Source organism: Lethenteron reissneri, chromosome 1 (genome assembly GCF_015708825.2).
Source record: "Lethenteron reissneri isolate LAM-NWPU_2019-01 chromosome 1, ASM1570882v1, whole genome shotgun sequence".
Classification (NCBI taxonomy): Eukaryota; Metazoa; Chordata; class Hyperoartia; order Petromyzontiformes; family Petromyzontidae; genus Lethenteron; species Lethenteron reissneri.
The window spans coordinates 5,380,319-5,403,112 of record NC_083779.1 but is presented as its reverse complement, the minus strand read 5'-3'; the positions used below and the strand labels follow the sequence as shown (position 1 = coordinate 5,403,112).

The window sequence follows — 22,794 nt, the reverse complement described above, 5'->3', positions numbered from 1 at the left end:
TTTTCTTGGTTCTTTGAGTAAAGTCACGTAGAAAATAATAATAAAACATAATAAAATACAATTCTCACGACGTTTCGGCCACAACGCAAGCAGCCGTCCTCAGGTGAAGAACAGGTCTGTCGGCTCAAAGTTATGTGGAATCCCACCCCGTAGTGGCGGTTAAATTTCGATTTAAAGCTTTCGTGACTGCAGGGATTCATCTTCTTGGTTCTTTCGGTAAAGTCACGTAGAAGGGAAATAATAAAAAATCAAACATTATAAAATACACATAACTTTTAGCCGACAGACCTGTTCTTCACCCGAGGACGGCTGTTTGCGTTGTGGCCGAAACACCGTGAGAATTGTATTTTATTATGTTTTCTTTTTTATTATTTTATTATTTCCCTTCTACGTGACTTTACCGAAAAAACCAAGAAGATGAATCCCTGCAGTCACGAAAGCTTTAAATCGAAAAGAAACAATGTTCTTCGCAATTCAAGTAAAATACATTCACGGGATTGCGTTGGCAGCGGTACGTGTTTATCAAAACACAGAAAATTATCTTAATGAGGCTCATATTTTGGGCAAGTATTTATAAAGCTCAACCTCCAACCATGAACTCAAAATATCAACCATCCTGCCTCTCTTTCAACAGCGATAAAACTAGAGGCTATGACACATTATTTGTCTTTTTTTTATTGACAAATCCTTGAAATCCAGTTGGGAGTAATTTCCAAATGTAAGATTATGGCATGAAGCCACCTGTTCTTGTGAACGACATTAGTGCCTCAATACAAACTTCAGCAGCAGGTGGCAAAGTTAATGACAAAATTTACCAGGCACCTTCTGACGGAAATCGAACCTCCAACTTTTTGACAAACCTGCTCTGTGAGCATGCACGATCATCAATAAGCAACAGCCGCCCTAAACCCGCCTGATATTCCAGAACTGTAAAGACTCGTGCGTCAACAGAAATAAAACAAATCCTAGCAAAATAAGTGCCATATCTGCGGTTGCGACGGTTTATGTACTTATCAGTGTTTACTCTGTTGACCCTAGCTTTGAAATAACACGTGCCCGTGGCAGGGAGACCAACAGCTGCTTAGGCTGCTGGGGCGGTCGCTATCGGCCGAGCACGCTCCACTTATCGGCAAGCTGCAGGCAAAACCACGCGGTGCGGCGGTGAGCGGAAGGCCGTGCGCGTAGCAAACGGCTGACTTCGAAAATATTCGGTGACCTCGCCATATTTCACCACTCGCCGCCGCCGCCACTCGCGAGACTTCCCCGCTCGCCATCTGCGCGCTCGACATCCACAATCACCATCCTGCTCCGCTCACCATCTCCCGTCACAAAATCAACTCGCCCACTCCACTTGCTATGCGTCCGCACCCGCAGACTCCACCTGCCGTCCCCGGCCACCATTGTTCACCACTCGCCCACCACGCAGACTCTCACTCGCCCTCCTTCCACACTCACCTCATCAAGTCCACTCTCCATCCCCTCGCACTATTCTCCCCCCACTCAACCACCCCATTCCCCATGCCCTCTCACCAACTCCACCCTCTAGATCTACTCGCCATCCCCGAGCTCAATTCGTCTCTGTGCCCGCTCCAATCGATGAGAGCCTCGGCTCCTCTCTCAGCATCCTTTGAGTAAATCTCTGCATGGGATTGTGGAGGGTGCGAGTGAGTAGGTGGGTGGGAGGATGATCCGTCTTCCTCCGCTGCTTCTACTGCCCGAGAACAACCTTCCAAAGTTCCGGGAGCACACCCGACTTTCCTTCGCCTTTCATCTCAGATTGCAGGAACCCTCCGATGTATCATTAATAACAGTACAGTATCCTTTTGTTTATCCAGCAGAAATCGGGTGAAAAAGTTCCTTAACCTTTCCTCTGGAGGGGCCCTGATTGGGTCATTAGTTACATTTTTTACATCTCCTTATTAAACACTGCATAATAGTCAATGTTCAAGTAATGGTTAATGGCTGGTTTTTTTTAGTGATCTTGCAACTATTCACTTCTCCCTGGGAAAAGTTAATCTCTGGCACAGCATTAGTGTCCAAAATAATCAGCCCATACGACACAAAAAACAGAAACTAAATTCATCTTCATTAAACAGGAAATTAGGGGCATGCCTTGGCTAACACCAATGTAAGCAAACAAGAGGACCTTCACTACAGAACTTAATGATCCATTAATTCTTATTTTTTTCGCGCCGTTGTGAATTCCTGTAGGAAGCGGTTTGCACAGATTTCAATCTCTGCTGCCTCGCAAAATGCTCCATCGCCGTCGGGGAGGGGGGGCCGTTCCCCTACGACCGACACGCCACCACCGACACCGCACGCACACGACGCACGGCCCAAAAACATCTTCCCCCCCCATCAGATACCCGCACGCCCCGCGCAACATCAACCCCTAACGTGGAATGCGGCAACGGGAGAGATCGCCCACCCCAAAATGCGGGGGACATTACGCACGGTCACCCAAGGCGGGACAAATATTCAAAACGCACCCGGGAAGATAAGAGGGTCAGGGCACAGCTTTGCTGAAAAATATTCTCTTAAAAGTAAACACGACGTTGTTGTTGTTGTTGTTGTTTGGCAGGTTGTGTGATTAAAATTTTTAAGGGTGGGTTGGTGGATGGGCAGGAGAGAAATTCCCCCATCGCCGAGTTTATGTCAAAGCCAGCTCGGAGGTCAACACCTTTTCGACGTAACTGGCGACGCTTATGAAAGAAAAATGCACCTCGCACCAATCCTGCTTTGCTCCAATTGGGCAGCACATTAACGCAACACACGTGGCCTTAAACACAGCGGTAAGACGTTAGATGTCCACATGTCATTACCGAGTAGACTTTGTAATTGGCAAATAATGATTTTCCCACCTCACTATTCAATTGACTGTTACGATTCAGGGTCCTTTTTCGATTTCAAGATAATTTCAGAGATAATTCTGATTCAATTCAGAGGGGGTTATTTTGCTACAAAGAAACCAATTACGGCATATGCGAGCAAAAAAAAATATGCATTCTTACGCACGCAACTCCACGCACGCATTCCCAGTTTAAGAATATATTATAATCGACGGATTGATGCATTGTTACACGTCCACCAAGTCCTCTGCGGCGAGTGCAGTCAGATAGTGTCATCTTTTTATTTATTTCAAGTACCACATTTTCACCAGCACAACCCCGACACAGAGCACGGCTTCCACGTGGCCCAACTTGCCGCGAAAACAACCAGTCTGGTTGCCACGCGACCAGTTGTGAATGTGCAATTTTTGTTTTACCAGCGGGTGAACAAAACAGTCGAGGGCATGTCACCCAGCGTCGTCGGCGTGCTGGAGACGTGGAGGCGAAGCAACGAGGAAGCTGCACTCGCAATCGATTAACGGCGTTGTCTGAACTAAGCGCGAGCGCGCAACAGGGGAAACTCCTTGTTCACCCTCGCTCGAGACCGACCGTCGGGCAAATGCCACCCAGTCCGCTTGTGTTGCGATCGAAACGTCGTGGGTTTTTTGCTTTTATTATTTCGAATTTATTTATAAAAATGTTTACTATTTTTTGTGTTTTTTTGCTTTAATTATTTTAAATTAATAATTTGTATTTTTAAAATATTTTATTATTTTATTTTCCTAAGTGACTTTACCGAAAGAACCAGAATATGACTTCCTGCAGTCACGAAAGTTAAGTCAAATTAAAAGCCACCCAAGTCACTTATCGCTTGCGCCGTGATTGGAGTGACCCAATCACGGCGCAAGCGGCAACGGTAAACAAACGGTACGGGCAAGCACCACATGTCACCCGCCATTGAGGAAACACCACCTGTCGTCAAATCGGAGAAAGCACCAAGGGTAAATAAACATCGAGCGAACCAGCAGCGAGCACATCGCTCACCAGAGAAACCACCATCTGTCGCCGAACATTAAGCGAGCGCCACACCCATCACCGAACCCGTCACTTCAACGTCCAGAATACACCACTGGCAAGCGACCGTTGTGTTTGAAGCAGAACTTGGTTTTTAAAACAAACAACCTTGCTCGTGGAGTGACATCTAGAACGGATGAAGACCACATGGCCGGCACATTCTTTTTAACCGTGAAGATCCACACCAAGGAACAAGGAGTCTCGTCCAAAGAAAAAAACAAACCCAAAAGCATGACAATCGCCAAGAAGGCCCCTCAAACGGGCTGCCCTCTCTCTTCTCAATCGCGATGCGACCAAACGGACTTCTCCACACACTACGAAACCAAACAACAGGATGGGTGGGTGGCAGAGGCACAGCAGATGGGGAGCCAGAAGCGAGAGAGACGGAGCAAACTGCAGGAGGCGTGCAAAGTGTAGTGTGTAAAAGAAAACAGGAACGAGCCAAAAATAAATAAAAAACACGGGTGGTTAATCCACGCAGGAATGCCGAGACTTGGCCACAAATTTGCACGGGCGGGCATTGCGAGCTTGGCCTGGCCTGGCCACGCCATGCGCGCGTTCAAGAGAGAGAGAGGCAAGCAGGGGATGGGGGGGGAAAACTCCGCCACTTACCCCAATAAATCAAAACGCGTGAACGCTCGGCGGGCAAAAACTGAGGCGAGCGGAGCCCCGGCGAACAATGGCGGGCCCTCTGGCGGGGCGTCAAGCCACGCGCGCCATCTCAGCGAGGAAGATTTTTCTCTTCCCCCCCCGCGCCTCGCAGCCCTTGGCGTCACTGCCTTGCCTGTGCGCGTGAGATATTTTGGTTTAATCGCGAATATTCATTTTTATATAATATACAATATACCGTATCCGATTTCAATCGTAAACCCTACGCGGCGATGCACGATTGTTGGCGCATGTGCCGGTGGAGTTACATGAAGCCGGGGACTCGGTTTGTGGTGGTGGTGGTAGGAGGAGACTGGGGTGGAGGTAGGAGCGGTGGTTGGGGGTTGTTGTGATGGGGGTTGGAGAGGGTGGACGTGGGTGTGGTGTGGTAATATGGGAGGGTGGGTGGGTGGAGGTGGATACAAATGTGATGGGAGAACAGGGCAAGGCACGTATGTGTGCGGCGTCCCGGGACTACTCTATGTTGACTCCGCAGTAAATGGATACCTGGCGCAATGTGTAAACATCAGCACCGTTAAGACAATGCAGGCCAGGGTACGGTGCGGGCCACACCAAATCTGTCGTGCACCGCGCTGGCTTTCATAGGAGCTCGCTAACAGCACTTGCCTCAACAGTCTATGTGGGCTATACACAGGGGGGGGAACCTTTGTCTTTCAGAGTGCCCGCGTGATGCCGGTGGCGTGTGCCGTCGGAACGGCGGACAGCGGTGGATGTTTCGTTGTCACGTTCGGAGTAAAGGGAGGTAGTGGCTTTCATAGGAGCTCGCTAACAGCACTTGCCTCAACAGTCTATGCGGGCTATACACGGGGGGAGAACCTTTGTCTTTCAGAGTGCCCGCGTGATGTCGGTGGCGTGTCTCCGTCGGAACGGCGGACAGCGGTGGATGTTTCGTTGTCACGTTCGGAGTAAAGGGAGGTGGTGGACGTGGGTAATGGCATGGCGGCGGCGGTGTGTTGATGGTAGCGGAGACAGAGCGGGTAGGGGCGGAGCGGTGGTGAGGCGCTGTAGATGGGGGCGGGCGACCGGCACTACTTTGCGGGAGCATACAGTACAGGGGGCAGAGGCACACGCATCACGGCTGTGTACAAGTGCACCCCACACAAGTAGTACGGGCACACATAAATAAATCAGTGTCCTTTATTTAACTGGATGACAGCCCCGCTGTGATTCATTATATCTTGCAAAGAAGACCTGGGTCTAAGCATCCTTCTCGGGAGAGTTATTGCGTGTGTTTTTTTTTTTGCAATATGGTTGGGGGTAGTGTCCGTACACAAATTTATTTTGGCAGTGACGCTCGCACAAACCGTCCAACTTTTGCAAACGCAGAAATCTCGCGGGGTCTTCAGCATCCACTCTACAGCGGGACAGTGCGCGCGATGGCAATTCACCGCTGAAGCTGGAATCGAACCTTCGATCTCCGCGCCAATTGGCAAAACGCAGAGAGCGCGATTGCCAGACGACCCGGCCTGCGAAGTGCGAGGAGTGGCTCATTCCACCAGGAAACCCACAAAACCGTACGCTTTGGTTCACATTTGTTTGAGCCTACCCCATTGGAAAGCAGCCAGAAAACCAGGTATTTATTACACGTTGACCTGGCCTAATTTATTACCACCATTCAAAGCAATGGCTCTCAACCCATCTTGGCCGGGCTAGGTTCATCAGAAACCATTTGATGTGCATTGCCTGGACTCGGACCTGCGTTTCTTAGAGTGCTGCGCCGAGCGATACTCATTGTGGCGCTGCACTACACGCGTGTACACACACACACATGGCAAAGATCACCTGTAAAAGGCATACAAACTGCTGGGGCAAGTGCTGTAGGCAAGCACCTATGAAGGCCGACACAGTGCAAGAGGGGGGTGATGTGGCCAGCACCAAGCCCATCAGAATCAGAATCTTGATTTATCCTGGAGAAATCCGATGAGCTATGAATCTACTGTCTTGGTTTCGCCAGCGTTGATGTTTACACACTGCACCAGGTACTCATTCAAGGCTGGCTAGACGTAGCAGAGACGTGGAATCTGATGGGACGTAAATCACCACTGACGTTGGCCGTGGCTGGGAATCGAACCTGCTTTCGCAGGATCTCCTTGAGCAGTGTGCAAACGACACACTAAATAGAAGAGCCCCACACTTTGTCGAAACACTGCCGGGCTTCAAACCGACGGCAGATTCCTTCACAGAGAAAGCCGATGCAAAGTCCACGAGGCACACGAGGCTAAACATGCTGCCGAGCTCCTCGTGCTATTATTAGCGTTGCTTGGTGGGCGGGGGGGCGGGGGGAGGTATTCTCCAGGTACCCGTGAGTCACATGATGAAGCGGCAGAGATCCTGCCGATACTGGATCACTCGTGGGATGAACCATCGCTCACGAAGAACGACGGATTCTTTAATCTATCTGTGTGGAGTTTTATGCATCACCCACGCCCACACGACCACCGTACATGTGGTGGGTTTTCACCGGGTTCTCTCGCTTCCCCCCACAAGAAGCCAAACCACTCATAATAAATAGAAATGGCCCAACACATCCCAATGCGGGGCGCTCTTGACAAAGGGTCCTCAGTTTCAATGACGCCTTCCTGGAGAAAAAGGCTCCGTTGTTATAAACCGTCAAGTGTTTTGGTCTCTTTGACCGAGGGTTCACAATGCCCGTGGTTAGCCAGAGTGAACCAACACTGCGGACGGTCAGAGTGTGAATTTGGGCAGCCGCCTGAGAATGAATATTAATATTCAGCCCTCACTCACAACACTGCTGGATGAAGGCCTCGCCGTACCGTGGTGCAGGTGACGGGGGTTTGTTGATTACAGTTTACCACGCTGGCCAGTGCGGGGACTGTTGAAGGTTAAGATGTCACTCACCACCAATGTTAGCCCATGGTGGCGTTGCTTCATGGCGCAGTGCATTGACCACGGTGCCGTTGCTTCAGCCAGAAATAAAATAAAACTTTCAACGATTTTTTTACGCGATTCGTGCTATCAACCGTTGGGACTTACAGATCCCCAAGGTTCCAAAATTCCTGCGTTCTTTCTCGCCTCTCTTCCCGCCTGCCGTGAACCCACGGGAAAAAATGCTGTTGCTGTCATTCCTTCCACGGCAAACGTCTCCGATGAAAAGAAAATAACTAAATAAATACAGAGACACGTGTGCTCCTCGGACAGAAACGGAGAAGCGTAGCCGGGCAGCTCGGGGAATTTTCAAGTCGGCCGAGTGCAACCGATGCGCGCTCTCAATCTTCCACGTCCGGCCACGCAGAGAAGGAAAAACACACTTCACTAATATATGTGCATGGATTGGTGCACTTCTTTCCTTCCGCCCTGAACCTCCCTCCCTCCCTCCACGAATAACAATGTTTGTTTAACTTGTGCACTTGCCAGCACTACATCATCTGCACGAAAGATCCACCACCAACTGCTGACATATTGGGCTTGGAAAGAAGAAAAACCGCTCGGGCACAATTGTGACGATGGCTCGCGAGACGAAACGCCGAGCGATGGAAAGTCACGCCTTCCAACGTGCGTTTACCCTCGGAAGAATTCCGTAGTAGTGGCAGCTTGCTGGGGAAAAACTCAAAACTAATTTGCTTATTCGCAAATGTTCATTTTTTGCTTTGGTTTTTTGTCTCTAAATGTGTCTTGTTTTGATAAGATAAGACCCTAATTGCAACACAACTTTATATTACACACGTTATTTTCATTATATACGGACCGATCGAGGTAATGCACAAGCATTTTCAACCCGAGGTTGGAAAGCAACCGAAACCAGACAGAGGTTTAAAAAAAGAGGATCTGTGACAGAAAACTTGCACACGGGGAGGAAAGGCTTCCATTTTCAACACATAGCAGGTTTTCACGACCAATATTATGCCATAAGGGGTTTTGTGGGTTAGATCGTGTAAATATAAATGTGTCGTTAAACCCGCCAGAATAAACCCACAACATTTACCATTCATTAAACGTGGGATTACTCTCCAACACACCGGTGTGCTTTACTAATAACTAATTGGCACGTTTGTTTACGTGACAAACCTTACCAATTGGCTGTGCTGTGTGGTTGGCGAGTTTAACGACAAATTTATATTTATGCGATTTAACCCAAAAACCTCTATCAAAGGCTTCCATTATTGCCATGACGTCCGCATCAGAAATGGATCCGCTGACAGGACAGTAACAGAAGCTCGGGCACACGAGCGTTGACCGTCGGGGTACGATGCGCGGGCCTTCAGGTAAATCAGAAGTGCGAGCTGGGAAGCGAGTGGCTTGGGAGAGAGAATACGAATTCGAGAGGGAGGAGGTGGCAACAGACTTGACCTGACCAGCACATTGTGGCGGCAAACCACAATTTGGAGACGATGCAATCAATCAATCCTCAGGCACGTGTTTGTGAGTGAATTAACAGGCCTACAGCCAACGACACAACCAACCGGAAACCTTAAAGCCAGTGGTGGATTCTGAAAACGGCTAAGGATGATGTTGAAGCTGATGATAGTAAGTGTCCTTACGTGTATTTCACTGGCATGCAGGGTTAAGGTGCTATTCTGACCCGAATAGCAACGTTACCTGTGCACTAATTGTACCTATATTTGAGCACCAAGGGACACACCATGCTACGCTCTCCAGCAATTGGCCAGTGAACTGCTAAATGGCCAGGATTATGAAATATATCATCCCCACTGTAGCGTCTCGGTTTGTTTAGTTTTGAGATTTTCACATCTCCTTACCTCATCTATCCTACGGTTCGCCCGAACTCATTCCGAACGTGCGGGAGAAGGCCACTGCATTGCCACGTCTACGTCAAGGACCGACCCCCGGCAGTAAAACACTGAACAAATCTAAACGATGACACACGGTTCAAGACGAGGAGGGCGATCGGCGATTAATGAAGATGGCTGCCGGTGACCTTTGGCGGTAGAGATGACGCATTCCGACTCACGACGTTGCAATCAGATGATACGGGAAAGCCTGCTAAACACGGAGTGAAGACGGTGATAGCGATTCGTAGATTACTACGGCTGCCGTTGTATCCCTAAGCAAGCGTCCTTAAGCACCGGCCCACTTCAGAGTTTTATGAGCTGTAATAGCGCTCTGCGCTTTACAGTGTTTTTCTGAGGCTTCTAATGAGAGCCAGGGTCAAGCGCTATACAGCCAATAATCGGCTGTATTTGTCAAGAGCAGAGGAGCACGGCAGAGAAAGTGCCTGAGTAGCGGCACCGCCAAGCCCCGAAATACTACACCGCGCCTGCCTTAGTCGGGGGCCCTAACGGCCCGCTGCCATGGCAACAGGCTACAGTGTGGTGGTAATGGGTGGCAGCGCAATGTTAAGCGACGGGGGATGAGAGTGCGCGCGTGGATGTTAAAAGAAGCGGTGATTTTTTTTGTTGCGGTTTATGATCTGCGGGGAATGACCGAAGCGGCCGGGCGAATTTGTGTGCCGCTTGCGACGATGAGCACGGCACTGCGCGGCGAAGATGACACGGCGCTGTGGTGCAAAACCGAAAGCGAGAAATTCGCTTCTTTTTTTCGCACGGCATTTGAAAAGCGACCGACGGCCTTCATTGGAGATGGCCGCCCTTTCTCCACGGCCTTCCCCGTTACGTGTGAAACCACCAAACGGGCGGCAGAGTGCGATACCGAAGAATAAAAACGAACGTCCGTAAACATCTCCGGCGATCCTTGATATCGCTTTAAAAAAACGCTCACATCGTGAATCTCAAATGGCTCCCTCAGTCAATTAAATAAAGGACACCGACTGAACGAGCAATCGACCAATTGCAGCAGTGAGGAAAACAACTCGGGCGTAATCGCTGCGTAGCCACTTCAGGCCAGGGTTATGGGTGACGGGCTCTTTAATTTGCCACCCCCCCCCCCAAAAAAAAACCTCAACTAATTGGAAGCACCCCGAGCCATTAAGGGACCTCTCTCACTTCCCACTGCGGGTTAAGAAAATGGACGAGGAGGGGGTGCGTCGTCGCTGCGAGGTCAGCTCTACTGCTCGGCAATGGCCCCGGGGCTACCCCGGGCCACATTCCAGTGGTTTCAATTGCCCCATCGAGTCACAAAGGGGGCCAACCACCACCACCCCCCACCCCCTCGGTCGTCACTGACCCTAATTCAATCGGAACTTTTATTTGGCCCCACAGCCGCCTCGGAAGTGGCCGTAATTGGGCTATGACTGCAGCGCGTAGCTCGGAAGCCGGCCATCGCCCTCAATAAACTTTAAATCAACACCACGATCGTGATAAAGGGTCCGCAGGCCACCCCAGGCCGCCCCGGCCACCCCCGCTGGCGTATCGGCGCGCAGCGCTAATTTGCCGAGACAGCTCGCTTTCACGACGCGGGGATTTGCGTTTTCTTTTATTTTTGTTGAGAAAAAATTCCCCCGGTCGCGTAACTTCGCGTTCGGCGGCGCTGCACGCTGCCCCATCCGCCGCTCAGACACCGCCGAGAGGGATCGACCGGTGCACAGCTGCGTCCACCGCTCTCTCGTTCGCTGGGCGAGGAAGGGGGACGGAGGTGGGATGGGAGCCGAGAGGCAGGAGAGGAGGGCGACCAGGGTCAAAGGGAGGAGGACTGGATGGGACTTAAGGCTGTGGTGCTTAACGTTAATGAATAATTAATTTGCGTCTTTATGGGAGTTATGAGCGTGATCCCATATTATCCCTCCCCCTTACGGTGAACTCCCGCAAAACCACAAACATGCGGACCGCGAGGAATTTGAGTTTTGGATCCTGTGGCCAGATGCAAGCAACACTTCCCGAGTGGGATTTTCCCTGAATTTGTCGTTTACAATAATGCAGGACGGGGGGGGGGGGGGGTCGGAGAAAGAAAAAAACTAAAATCACTTAAGATATTTCAAGAAGCCAGCTGATAATCACTTAAAGAACGGAAAACAGAGGATGCCAAAAGACGCCTTTTGGCATCCTCTGGTCTAACACCGTTTGAGACGAGGCTCAAAAGAAGGCTGTCTCTGGTGTGGACCAATCAGTTTCAAAGACAATGCATATACTATCAGAGTATGTTTTTTGTTTGCATTTTGACCACAAGTATTGTGGTTAATGCAGACATGATTCCTTGTAAAAGGTTTCAGTGTGGTGTTTTAACATCTTAACACAACTGTTTGTTGCCAGAAAAAAGGGGAAAACCTATTCTCGTATTCGATGCAAACTTCTTTTTCATACAGATCACGTACCTAATGCTTTCACCGCATTTCACAAAACCGCTCTCATAGATTTTATTTATTTCAGCAGAAAGGGCCAAATGAGCCCTTAGGCTCTATTTAATGGGTGTCCTCCAACGGTATAGATGTTATACAGTACAGGTCTTAGCTACAAATCATATTTACTTTTGTAAACCTAGGTCTCCCTTGCAAAAGACACTCCTGGACCTTGAAGAGCACTTAATGTAATAACAACAACGCAGAGTCCTGTTGTATATCCACTACTGGATAAAAAAAACGTGGCCCTGCAGGAAGATGCTCAATGAAGGAATGATGATAACCTATGGAGAGCAGCACCGACATAGAAAATCCACTGCAGTGTCTGCCATTGGTGCCATTTGACCATACTTGACCATGCTTGTCAATTTCGCTCGGTTAAGGGGAGTAGGCAGGACACGCTCGCATATCACTCGTTCTTGACACGAGTCGTGGCCACAAATAAAACTCAGGTCAGCGGGTTAACAGCGCAGTGCGCTAACCATTGCGCCACCGTTCAGCCCAACTGCTCTATTGTCTGGTTATTAAGATGAATCTATTCATCTTATCTTAGAAGCACGGGCGTCCGGACGGCGGCACAAGGCACCCTTTGTTAAGCGTGCAAGTCGCAGTGCCAACGTCGCAACCAAGCAGCAGCGGCAACACGGTGAGAGCCCAAGGCACAGGGGTGGCAGTCAGTGTCCGCCCCCCACCACTCCGGCCCAACGGCACACGCGGCGCCAACAAAACCCCCACCGGTGCCGTCGACTTGTGCACTGGCGTCACACCCTGCCCTACGCCCGCCCCCACAACCGTGTGAAAGTAAAATAAAAACTAAAATCCCTGCCTGGGCGACTGCTGAGCCATGGACACCGCGGCATGCTCGTCAGCTACGCCAACGGATTTATTGAGCGATGAGCGACGCTCAGCAATGGCAACCTTTCATTTATTTTATGGGCGTTCGCGCCATGAAAAACATTTGATGGAAAATTGGAGAGAAGAAAAAAAACACTCCACGATCTTAACGGAACTGCCTCATTAATCATAATCAACACCAATCGTTCACCATGAAAAAGAGTTGAGCAGAAAATTGAGTTCTTCGAGATGAAAGCTTGAAACATCCGAAAACCGGATGTTTCAAGCTTTCATCTCGAAGAACTCAATTTCCATGCGAAGGACCAATGCCCTAGGTTAAGGTGTGTGCGTGCCTACGTACACACCTTATCCTCGCCTGTGAAAAACGGCACCTGCAGTAGCGAAAATGTTTAACTGGAGGAAGGGGACGTCGGCACACGGTACTGCCCTTTAAAGAACGCTCTTAACGTCGACAGCCACCGCCAAAGACTGCACACTTCATGGCCCACATGCCGTGGACGCAGCGGGCAGTGCTAATGGGGGTTTCTCCGCGTTGAATCGCGGCAAGGCCAACACGTTTAGCCACTTAAGAGGCTCAGCGGGCAGTGGGGATGGCCAGTGGGGCTGGCAGATTGGCCGACTGTGAGATTTGCTGGTCGACCAGCAAGACAGACTGGCTGGCTGGCCAGATGGTCGGGTGGCCAGCAGACTGGCTACTTAGGCAGATGACTGCTGGCTGGATTGGCAGGCCCGACTGGCTGGCAGAGGCGGCGGGCGGGCAAGGAGGGCGAGCAAGGGCAATTTCCTGCACGTCCCAACATTGTTCATTGTCTGCGCGGCCGGGGGATGTTGCAGGTCAGCGGGTTTTGGGCTCCCAGCGCGCGTGTTCGCTTTAAACGGCGCTTCCTTTTGAAAACACAAAAAATCGGGGTGGCTTCCGTGCGAGCCAAGTCCCCGAAAAAGGGGCAACGGAGCTGTCGGAAGTTCACAAGTGCAGCAGTGCGACGAGAAGTTGCCAGCATATTTGTTGACAACGTATACACAACGATCTTTCGGCTGACGTAGACTCAAAAACAAATGATGGTGATAATGATGGAGAAGCAGTTTCTCTGCGTGCCGATGACTCAAAGTGAACCATTCAGATTCTGAAGAAGCTCCCGGCAAATTGGCGCAGAACGTCAGACATTGTGCCGAGCAATGACGTGGTACAACCCGAAAACACATCAGAGAGCTATAAGACCCAACCACAAAAACCTACGCAGTAAAAATAAATCAGGTTAATGTCGTTAAGATCTTAACTTCCTGTGGAAATGTCATAGTTTTGGTGATTGAGTAAATGAAACTCATTTCAGGATCCTCATTTCAACCGGATTGTGCGATTTATTATATTCCTTTAAGTAACAAATGCAATGCATAATTACATAAACCTTTAAGGTACTGTAAAATATCCACTGAACACCGTCAAATACATGCATTGTTGTTCGTGACTAATCAATTAACTTTCACTGAGATTTAGCCATGCGCACAATTAGTCATAAGATGCAGCGCTGCGGGAACCGCACGAGCCTCTGTCATCACACGGATCAATCAATAGCAACCCATGGGCCCAATAAACGAAGCGCCAAACAACATTTTCGCTATAAGTACTCGCAACTAACCTTTGGGAAAGCCTCCCACGCACTCGCGCAGCGAGCCGCCAGTGTATGTGACAAGAGTAGATGTCGGAAATCATGCAACACCAGGTTGCTCCCCCCCCCCCCCCCCCCGTGTCACTGCGACTCATCAGTGCTTTGACCAAAAGGGTGCGAGATCTGCTTTTGTCCCTGGGGTTTGGCGGCACGAAGCCCCTTCAACCGTCTCCCCGGGACCAATAACACACGTGGGAGGCTAATGGGCGTGGGTGAGTTCAGTTTCTTGGCCTTTGACACCCACAGACAATGGCCGCTATTGTTGGGCATGACCCGGTTATTGGGAACGTGACCCCATGGGGCAAACCCCTTGCCCGGCCCGTCTAGCCCGCGCCAACCCTGTGCCCCCCCCCCACCCTCCCCGGCCAACCGCCAACCCTGCGGCCTCTTCTGTCGCGCTAACGGATTGCAAGTTCCAAGTTCGATCCACTGCTGGATGAGGGGACTCCTCTGCATGCCGTGCGGGTCGTCGGGTGCGCTTGACAAAGGTTCACCAAGCTGGTCAGCGCGGGTTGGTGAAGGTGACGGGGGCACAGACGAGGGAGCATAGAAGTACGGTGCAACGACGGATCTCGTCGCTCTGCGCATAATGTATCCCTGCATCATATTACACCTGTCTCAAGAGAGCCGCTGAGATGGCATACAAGTCGGGGTGATTTGTTCCACAGGCGAGTTTACTTTGGATGACGTGAAATGAACGGAAGAATCTGACAGGAGGTAAAAAACTATACCAACTCAATCGACGAGGGCATCCCCACCAAGACAGGAATTAAAAATACGTGCGGGGAGAAGACAAAATATCGATAAGGCATTTAAAAGGGTACGATAGTGCACGAAGGAGAGTATGACCACCTCAGAGAGGTGGCGCAATTAAATCAATTCAGGAGTGAGACTGATTGTTGCATCGCAGGGCCGTGAAAGATGGTGATAGTGTGGGGAGGCCTACATCTTACAGCGGATAGACATAGGACCACGACGACGCTCAACGAGGAATACGGCACACATTTTGTCAAAAAACTCCCGAGGGCAGCACCGGCCGACTGATGTGCACACGAAGGTTCCAGTGGCGGACGAAGACAACAAAAGCAATCCCGAACGCGTAAGAGCGCATCCGACAAATAAAAAAGCGGCAATGGAGCATGTCAATGAGCGGAACGGGCAACCACCAACCGAAGCCCGCCATGCAGATGGCGCAACCAGGACCCCTGAATGTCGGACGATAAGTGACAATCAAAGCCTTCCTTTGTCGCAGCATCACGAGCGGTGTGCGCCTACCGGTGGTAAGTGCACGTTGCGCAAGGGACCCAGCCAATTACCGCAGCTTTGTGCTCCTGTGGCCCAGTTACCCCGTAGTGCCGCGGGGACATTTCCATTTCTCCGTCTTGAAACTGGCAGGTGTGTAAAGTTTCGATTTAAAGCTTTCGCGACTGCAGGGATTCATCTTCTTGGTTCTTTCGGTAAAGTCACGTAGAAGGGAAGTAATAAAATAATAAAAAGAACATAATAAAATAATTCTCACGACGTTTCGGCCACAATGCAAGCAGCCGTCCTCAGGTGAAAACCAGGTCTGTCAGGGGCGACAGCGTCTCAAAGCGACGGCCTGTGGATCGGATGCTTTATAGAGGCAAACAACATCTCGGTCATCTCGGTCAGTCGACCCGTGGCAACTGCTGGGTCTGCCCCGTGACCTCCTGCCAGCGGGCGTTCGACACTTCACGTGGTAGCCTCAAGGTGTACATGGCCTGGCACAAGCGTCGTGGTGACGTCACCGCCACTTAGTGGCGAATGGCGGTTGTTGTTGTTGTTATAGAGGCAAGATTTGGTGGATCACAAAGAGGAAATTCACCGAGCTGAGAGAGGGCAGTTACAACCGACCAGCAAGCGGGTTTGCAAACCCATCTGTGTGGACCTTTCACAGCATTGTGCTGCAGCACAGGCGGTGGTGGGGGGGGGGGGGGGTTTCTCTGGGCAATGCGATCTCCTCTCACAAGCAAAGCACGCCTTAAAAAAAGGAAATGGACAAACCATCCCAATGCAGGACCCTCCTGAAAAGAGAATATTGCGAGAGTGAGGCTTTGTTGTATAAATAAACCACCCCTTATTCAAGTCCAGGCTCGATACCTTCAATTTTTTTCCCCCATGCCTTTGACTGCCACTTTTCTCTGTAACCTAACAATGTCCACTGGTTTCTCCGGTCTCTTGAGATGCAGTGGGCATTGAGATGTTATATAAATTCAAATTGTAGAGTAAATATATTACATTATGTTGCAGCACTCTCTCTCTCTCGATGACTTGGCAAACAGTACTATGCCTGCCAGTCACAAAGCGCAACAACAAAAAACTGGCATCAGTTCCAAGTTCAAAATGCTAAGCCTGTTGACTCGATTTTAACCACAAACTGACCAAGCGAGAGCGTTCCAAAAAACTCAAGGAAAAAAAAAAAAACCACCGGGGCTTGCGAATCTAACATCCACAAAAATACTGTGTACCGTGTGTGGTTCCACACATAAACAGAACGGCGCACCACACAATGACTCACGAAATCTTCTGGGAGCGCCGGCAAGTGAGTACATGGGGGCCCGGCAGAGCGAGCGCTATTTCTCCTGCATGTATAATTTAAATCGAGCGGCGGGGGTGGGACATTCTCACGTCGACAGCTGCGAGCCCATGCTGCTAGCACCTGCCTCCGCCGAGGCGTTTGAGACCACTGGGACCACAACTAGCCACATGCCCCCCTACCCCCACGTCTTCTTTCATTCATTCACTCATTCACCGATGGAAAACCATTCATCCACGCCATGTACTTGTCGACAATGCTAATGGTGGGGGCTTTTTTTTGTTGCAGTATAGGACGCTTAACAACATCATACAAAAACACAAATAACGGGACAAACAGCGTGGTGCGGGTTACCCGCACAGCGAGAAGAAGACCCTCATTAAGCAGGGGAGTCGAGGCTGTACATGGGAATCTAAATGTCGACTTGAACAAACAACAGTAGCTGTCAACGCATACGGTTTACCCATATTCTGCACAGGGAAAATTGAGATTTCAGGTCCATGTGGCGTACAGACGTTTTAATACTGGCAAACATTTGTTTTGCCTATTTGTTTGTGTTTCTCCCTTGTGATGGTGACTTTGTCGGATGAACGTTGAGATGTATAAGGGGCACGGGGGTGACCAATAAGGTCTGAATTGGTCTGAAATAAGGTAGGGCACTGATAAGGGGTTGACAGGTATGAACATGAAAATCAAATTGTAACCCAATGATAATCACAATAATAAGCGCATTTGGTATTTGCCTCAATTGATACGGCACCCAATGAAGTAAATTACTGCATTTGTGGCTAATGTTTACATTCGGGCATATTTGGACCCAGGGCACACGTGGGGCCTAACCTCTTCTTATTCGAATGACATCGCGGGATGTGCGCCGCCCACCAGAGAAGCGGAGGGGCCGCGCAGTATTCGTGACGGAATAACAAACGGGCGGGGAGGGGGGGGTAATATATTATAATCCGCGGAGTGAATCGCTCTCTCGTGGCTCCCCCACCCACGCCTACCGCTTCTGCAGAGCGAGGCACTGTATCGTGGCGCAGGAAGCTATTCTTGGCAGTAAAAGTTGCTCGATGCAAGCGGCGGCGGCGGTGGTGGTGGCGACACACGCCGTGTGTGCCCTCTGGAATGCGAGAGTCTCCTGGGCCGCACGGCACTCGGCACGCCCAGACACCAGAATTAGCAGCACTGTACCCGAGCGGTGCTTACTCCACCACGCCATGCCAAGCGCAAGTCACACTCTTGACTCGCGGAGAGAGGCTAGTGTGTGCGTGTGCATTTGGGGGGGGGCGGTAGTGTAGTGGTTAGAGTGCTGCCCGACGAACCCTGCGGCCTAAGTTCGATTCCCGCTCACGGCCAACACCAGTGACGATTATCTGAAGCGGTCCTGGGGCCTCCCCTAGGTCGACTCGGCCTCAAATGAGTACCTGGTGTGGTGTGTAAACACCGCCACTGGAAGACAAAGGCGGCCCGGCGTGGTGTTGGCCACCCACCCCCTCTCGTGTGCCGTGCCGGCCCTCAGGTGCTCGCCAAACGCACTTGCCCCAAAAGTCTGTTCAGGCTATAACAGGGGATCTGTCTTTGTACTTATTTTCAGGCCGAGTCGCCCTAGGGGAGGGCCAGGATCAGTTTCGATAATCGCCACCAATGTGTGCGGATGGAACGGAACTGGGCTACAAAAAAACTGGAAGCCCGAATTTTGATTCCCGGCCGTGGCTAACATCAGTATTGATTATTTAAACCAGTCCTAGGCCTGCCTCCTCTAAAGTCGACTGAACCTCAAATGAGTACCTGGGTGCGGTGTGTTTGTGTAAACATCAGCAATGGGGAGACAAAAGTGGCCGGTGTAACGTTGACCACACCATCCCCCCCCCACTCCTGTGGGCGCCATGCCAGCCTTAACCACTTTGCTCGCTGCCAGCCCCAAAAGCCTGAAATGGGCGATGGAGGGAAGGGCTTTGTCTTTGTGTCTTTACGGCATGTCTTCATACTGCTGCCATCCCATAAAACCAACAATAAGACAAAATTCAAACAGCCACGGTGCGAGGTTAAACACGACAGTTTTGGCAGTCGTGGAGACTTATCCGTCAAAGGTTGGTGATGTAATGCATCCTACACGTTGCCACTCACTGCCTCGCTCTTCACATAACTGATCGGTTGCTTATGTAGAAAAAAAAAATAAACTCTTAAATTGTCAACTTCCCTTGATTCATGTCGTCGTTGAGGAGAATAATGAAGTGTGGATGTGTGTGTGGCGCAGTTGAACGAGTGCCGGTATGAAAGCCAGGGCTGCTTTGTTTCACGAAAGAAAAAGATTACATCTAACCGCAAACACGAGATGCTATTTTGGTTGCTGCAAAAGAGCAACGTAAATCTTGCAAATGTTGCAGATTTACTCTCCAACACACCACCAGTGTGCTGTACTAGCAACGTATTGGCAATGTCTGTTTACGTGACAAACCCTGACTAATTGGTTGTGTCGCGTGGTGGCGGATTTAACAACATATTTATATTTACGTGATCTTACCCAAAAAAACTCTATTATGAACGTAAAACTTGATTTTCTTTCTTTTTTGCAAAGATACATCACCAAACAGTCATCTCAACAAGACCCCAAATGCGCTTACTTCCGGACAAAAAAAACATAAAACCTTGGGCACAACTGCATGAACACTGCCACCTAATTAAATGTGGAAAATTAACGCCCCACTCCCGACGTTTCCACAATGATGGCGATTGCCGCACTGTTTGCCGCTTTAAGCTGACTACTACGACTCGTGCTGTACGTTTTAACCCCCACAGAGAGGCACGGGGAGTGGGGTGAAGAGAGAGAGAGGCCACGGGGGAGCAAGGGAACGTGGCGGTTGGGGCAGGGGAAAAGAAGGAAGAACGCTTCAAATCCAGACTCGAAGTCATTAGTGTGCAATGATGAGCGATGGGATCGACTAACGATGAGCAGCTTGTGGCAACGAATTGTCAGGCGATTGAAAGCCAAAGCTACAGTGGTAACACGGCCCCACTGGCCCGGCTACCGAAGCTCATTCATCTTCATTTAAAGCCACAATTAATGGGGCCTGACTGATTTACACGTGCTACTCTTTACGCAAATGTGCACGTCCGGCAGATGCCTTGCGCACAACATCGAACGCATCGCAGGAACCCACAGGTGCCGAGGCGAAGCCGCCGAAAATAAAATGTGGCATTAAGGTGACGGGGAAATTCATAAATGCGAATTATCAAATGAAAGGCTAGCGCTTTTTTATTTGACACAATCGATGACGAGTCGAAAGATTTTGGCGCCCATTTTAACCAGGCCCACCAAATCATCTCAAATTTCCACTTAACCCAAGTCACGCGCGAGCGAATGTGTTTACAATAGAGGCAAACACATACGGTACATCATGCATTACACACACACACAGCAGGCTATACAACGCGCCGTGAGTGGGGGAGATTCTGCTGCAAGTTATGGGATTTTCCTTTCACAATCAGCATTAAGTGTCTCGGCTTATTGTGGATAAAGACTGGGTTTCCATAGCCTGTTGTGGTCAACTCTTACGGACCAGGCTTAGGCGTTACAGCAAGTGCTTTGGAAGGTCATGCTTTTAGGGTCACATCTAGGAATGGCGTTAAGGTCATATTTAAGTAGTCAAGAAATAGAGCAATATGGTTTCCCAGCAGAAGCAATAACAGGAGCAGCTGCAGCAGCAACAACATCAGTGCAGTATTAACAGTAGCTTGTTCTTTTAACAGCCGCAGAGGCAGCTGTACCTAGATTAGAACTTCGCTACAAATATTAACCTGACCCCGCAGTGGCAGCAACAACAGAAGCCACAGCAGCAATAGATGCAGCAGTCAAAGCAGTAGCAATATAAACACAAGAGACAGGAGCAGGATTTATAGCAGCAGCAGCAGCAGCGGCGGCTATACCTACTGTACAGCTGACCTTTATCCCAAGCCTAGACCCTACCCCACATCAGGAACACCAGATGCTGCTGCAGCAGCTGCAACAGGCAACAGTATCCACAGCAGTAGCAGTCCTAACACAGCAGCAGATTTGGCAGCAGCTGTACCTGCAGCTGCTGTAGGTATGCAGCAGCAGCAGCCGCCGCCACAGTTGCAGCAGCAGCAGCAGCACACTCATAACTCTTGAGCCCAACGCTCATAAAACCAGCACGGTGCGACCCAAGAACCACGGCGCAAAAACGACCGGAGATGGAATCACTCACCCTTCGCTTGTTGGCAGCCGCTTCGTCAATCGCGGTGGCATCCTTGGGCACAGCGGTGGCCCCCGAGAGCGCGGCCCCCTTGTCCGTCAACCTCCCCGGCGAGGGCTTGATGGTGATCTTGATGGCAGGCCGGCAGATGTAGTTCTCCAGACTCTTGGGCGGCTTCTTGGCACGTTTGGCGGTGGTCTGGATCTTTAGCCGGAGGCCACCGCCACCACCACCGTTGCCGAGGGTGGAATCCCTGATGGAAAATCCGGCCGCCTCCCCCGAGTCGGGGTCGCGTCCAGGTTCACCACCGCCGTGCCCGTCAGCGTCCAGCCTCTCACTGGATTCAGGAGGCTCCACGCTGCCCGAGTCGCCTCCGCCACCACCGCCGCCGCCACCGCCACCACCACACGGTGAGGCCGTCTCGGTGGCGGTGCCAAATTTATCCGGAGGAGGACTCACTGGCCGATCCATTTGAAAGCAATAAGAGTACTAGGGGTAACAGCAGAGAGGTGTTTTAACGAAGGAATGCGTGGCGGGAGGGTGAGGAGTTTGCGAGTGAGCAGGGAGAGACGGACTGCCCAGCCACTGCCCCCCAGGGCAGGGCGAGCTGGGAGGGGGTCAGGGCCGACTTCGCGGTGCGGTCCCCTCTCTCTCGGTCGCCCCTCACCGCTGTCCCCTGCCCGCTCTCTGGTAGTGCGTGCGGGTCTCAGGCCCGCCGAGTCACCGGCCGCAATCCGAGAAGACGCGTGGACTTGCCTTGATGAGATGACGAGCAAAAATACAGAAACCACGTACACACATACAGGCATTAAACACATGCAGATAACACACGTACAATAACAAAGACACATACACACCCACATACATAAAGATACAAGCACACATACAAAAGAACAAACACAAACATACATACAGACACAAACACACAAATACAGACCCTCACAAGCACACACACACACAGCCACAAATACACAAGCGCACAAAGAAGCACACAAGGGACACATCGACAAATATAGATACGCACAAAAGTACACACATGCAGACTCACACAGACTCGATTTAAATAAGTCCAATACAAAGCATGTATATGTCCATTCATTGCTTGACCTCCACAGCATTATAACAATAACAATGTCCTTTGTTTATCCAGGAAGGCCTCACTGGCACTGTTTACATGAAATAAAATACACCGGTTAAGTGCAATCCTGTTGACCAGAAGGTTTAAGCAAGGGCCAACCCTCGTTGAGAAGGGTTATAATTTGCAATTCCCCATAAAGAATCTTGAGATGCTGTTGTGTTTGGGAGGCTGAAAAAAGAAATTATTGTTATTGCCGTTTTGGGAACGACCACAAATTTGTTGCAATTCACGCACCCAAAAAAAAACACCTCTAGTGCGAAACGGCGGGTTTTTGCTGCCGATTTCCAGGAGAGAGACCTGGCTCACGATGCTTGGTCAATAACTCAATGAGCATGTTCTGCAACGTGAGGAGCAATTTGAGTGTTTGAGCAAAGCCACACACACGAGGAAGTAACAACAGTCAAACGCACATCACTAGTGTGTGTGTGTGTGCAATCAAAGGCCCGTGGCTCTCATGAGGGAACATCACAGGGGAATATTAGCACTTTTCTCAAAGAGCAAGAGTGAAAGTGTGATTTTACACGAAGGCTTTCGCAACTAATATTATTCATAATAAAGCTTTTTGGGTTTGATCGCGCAAGT

The 22,794-nt window shown here is 50.3% G+C and overlaps 1 protein-coding gene across 1 annotated transcript in view; it reads right to left on the bottom strand.

Annotated features, from left to right (window-relative positions):
* Window positions 1-22,794, bottom strand: part of ASH1L (ASH1 like histone lysine methyltransferase) — a 95,153-nt gene that overhangs the window by 70,256 nt on the left and 2,103 nt on the right. The window contains 1 exon segment of the mRNA XM_061551177.1: window positions 21,087-21,830. Coding sequence (XP_061407161.1) covers window positions 21,087-21,545 — 459 coding nt within the window. The 5' untranslated portion in view covers window positions 21,546-21,830.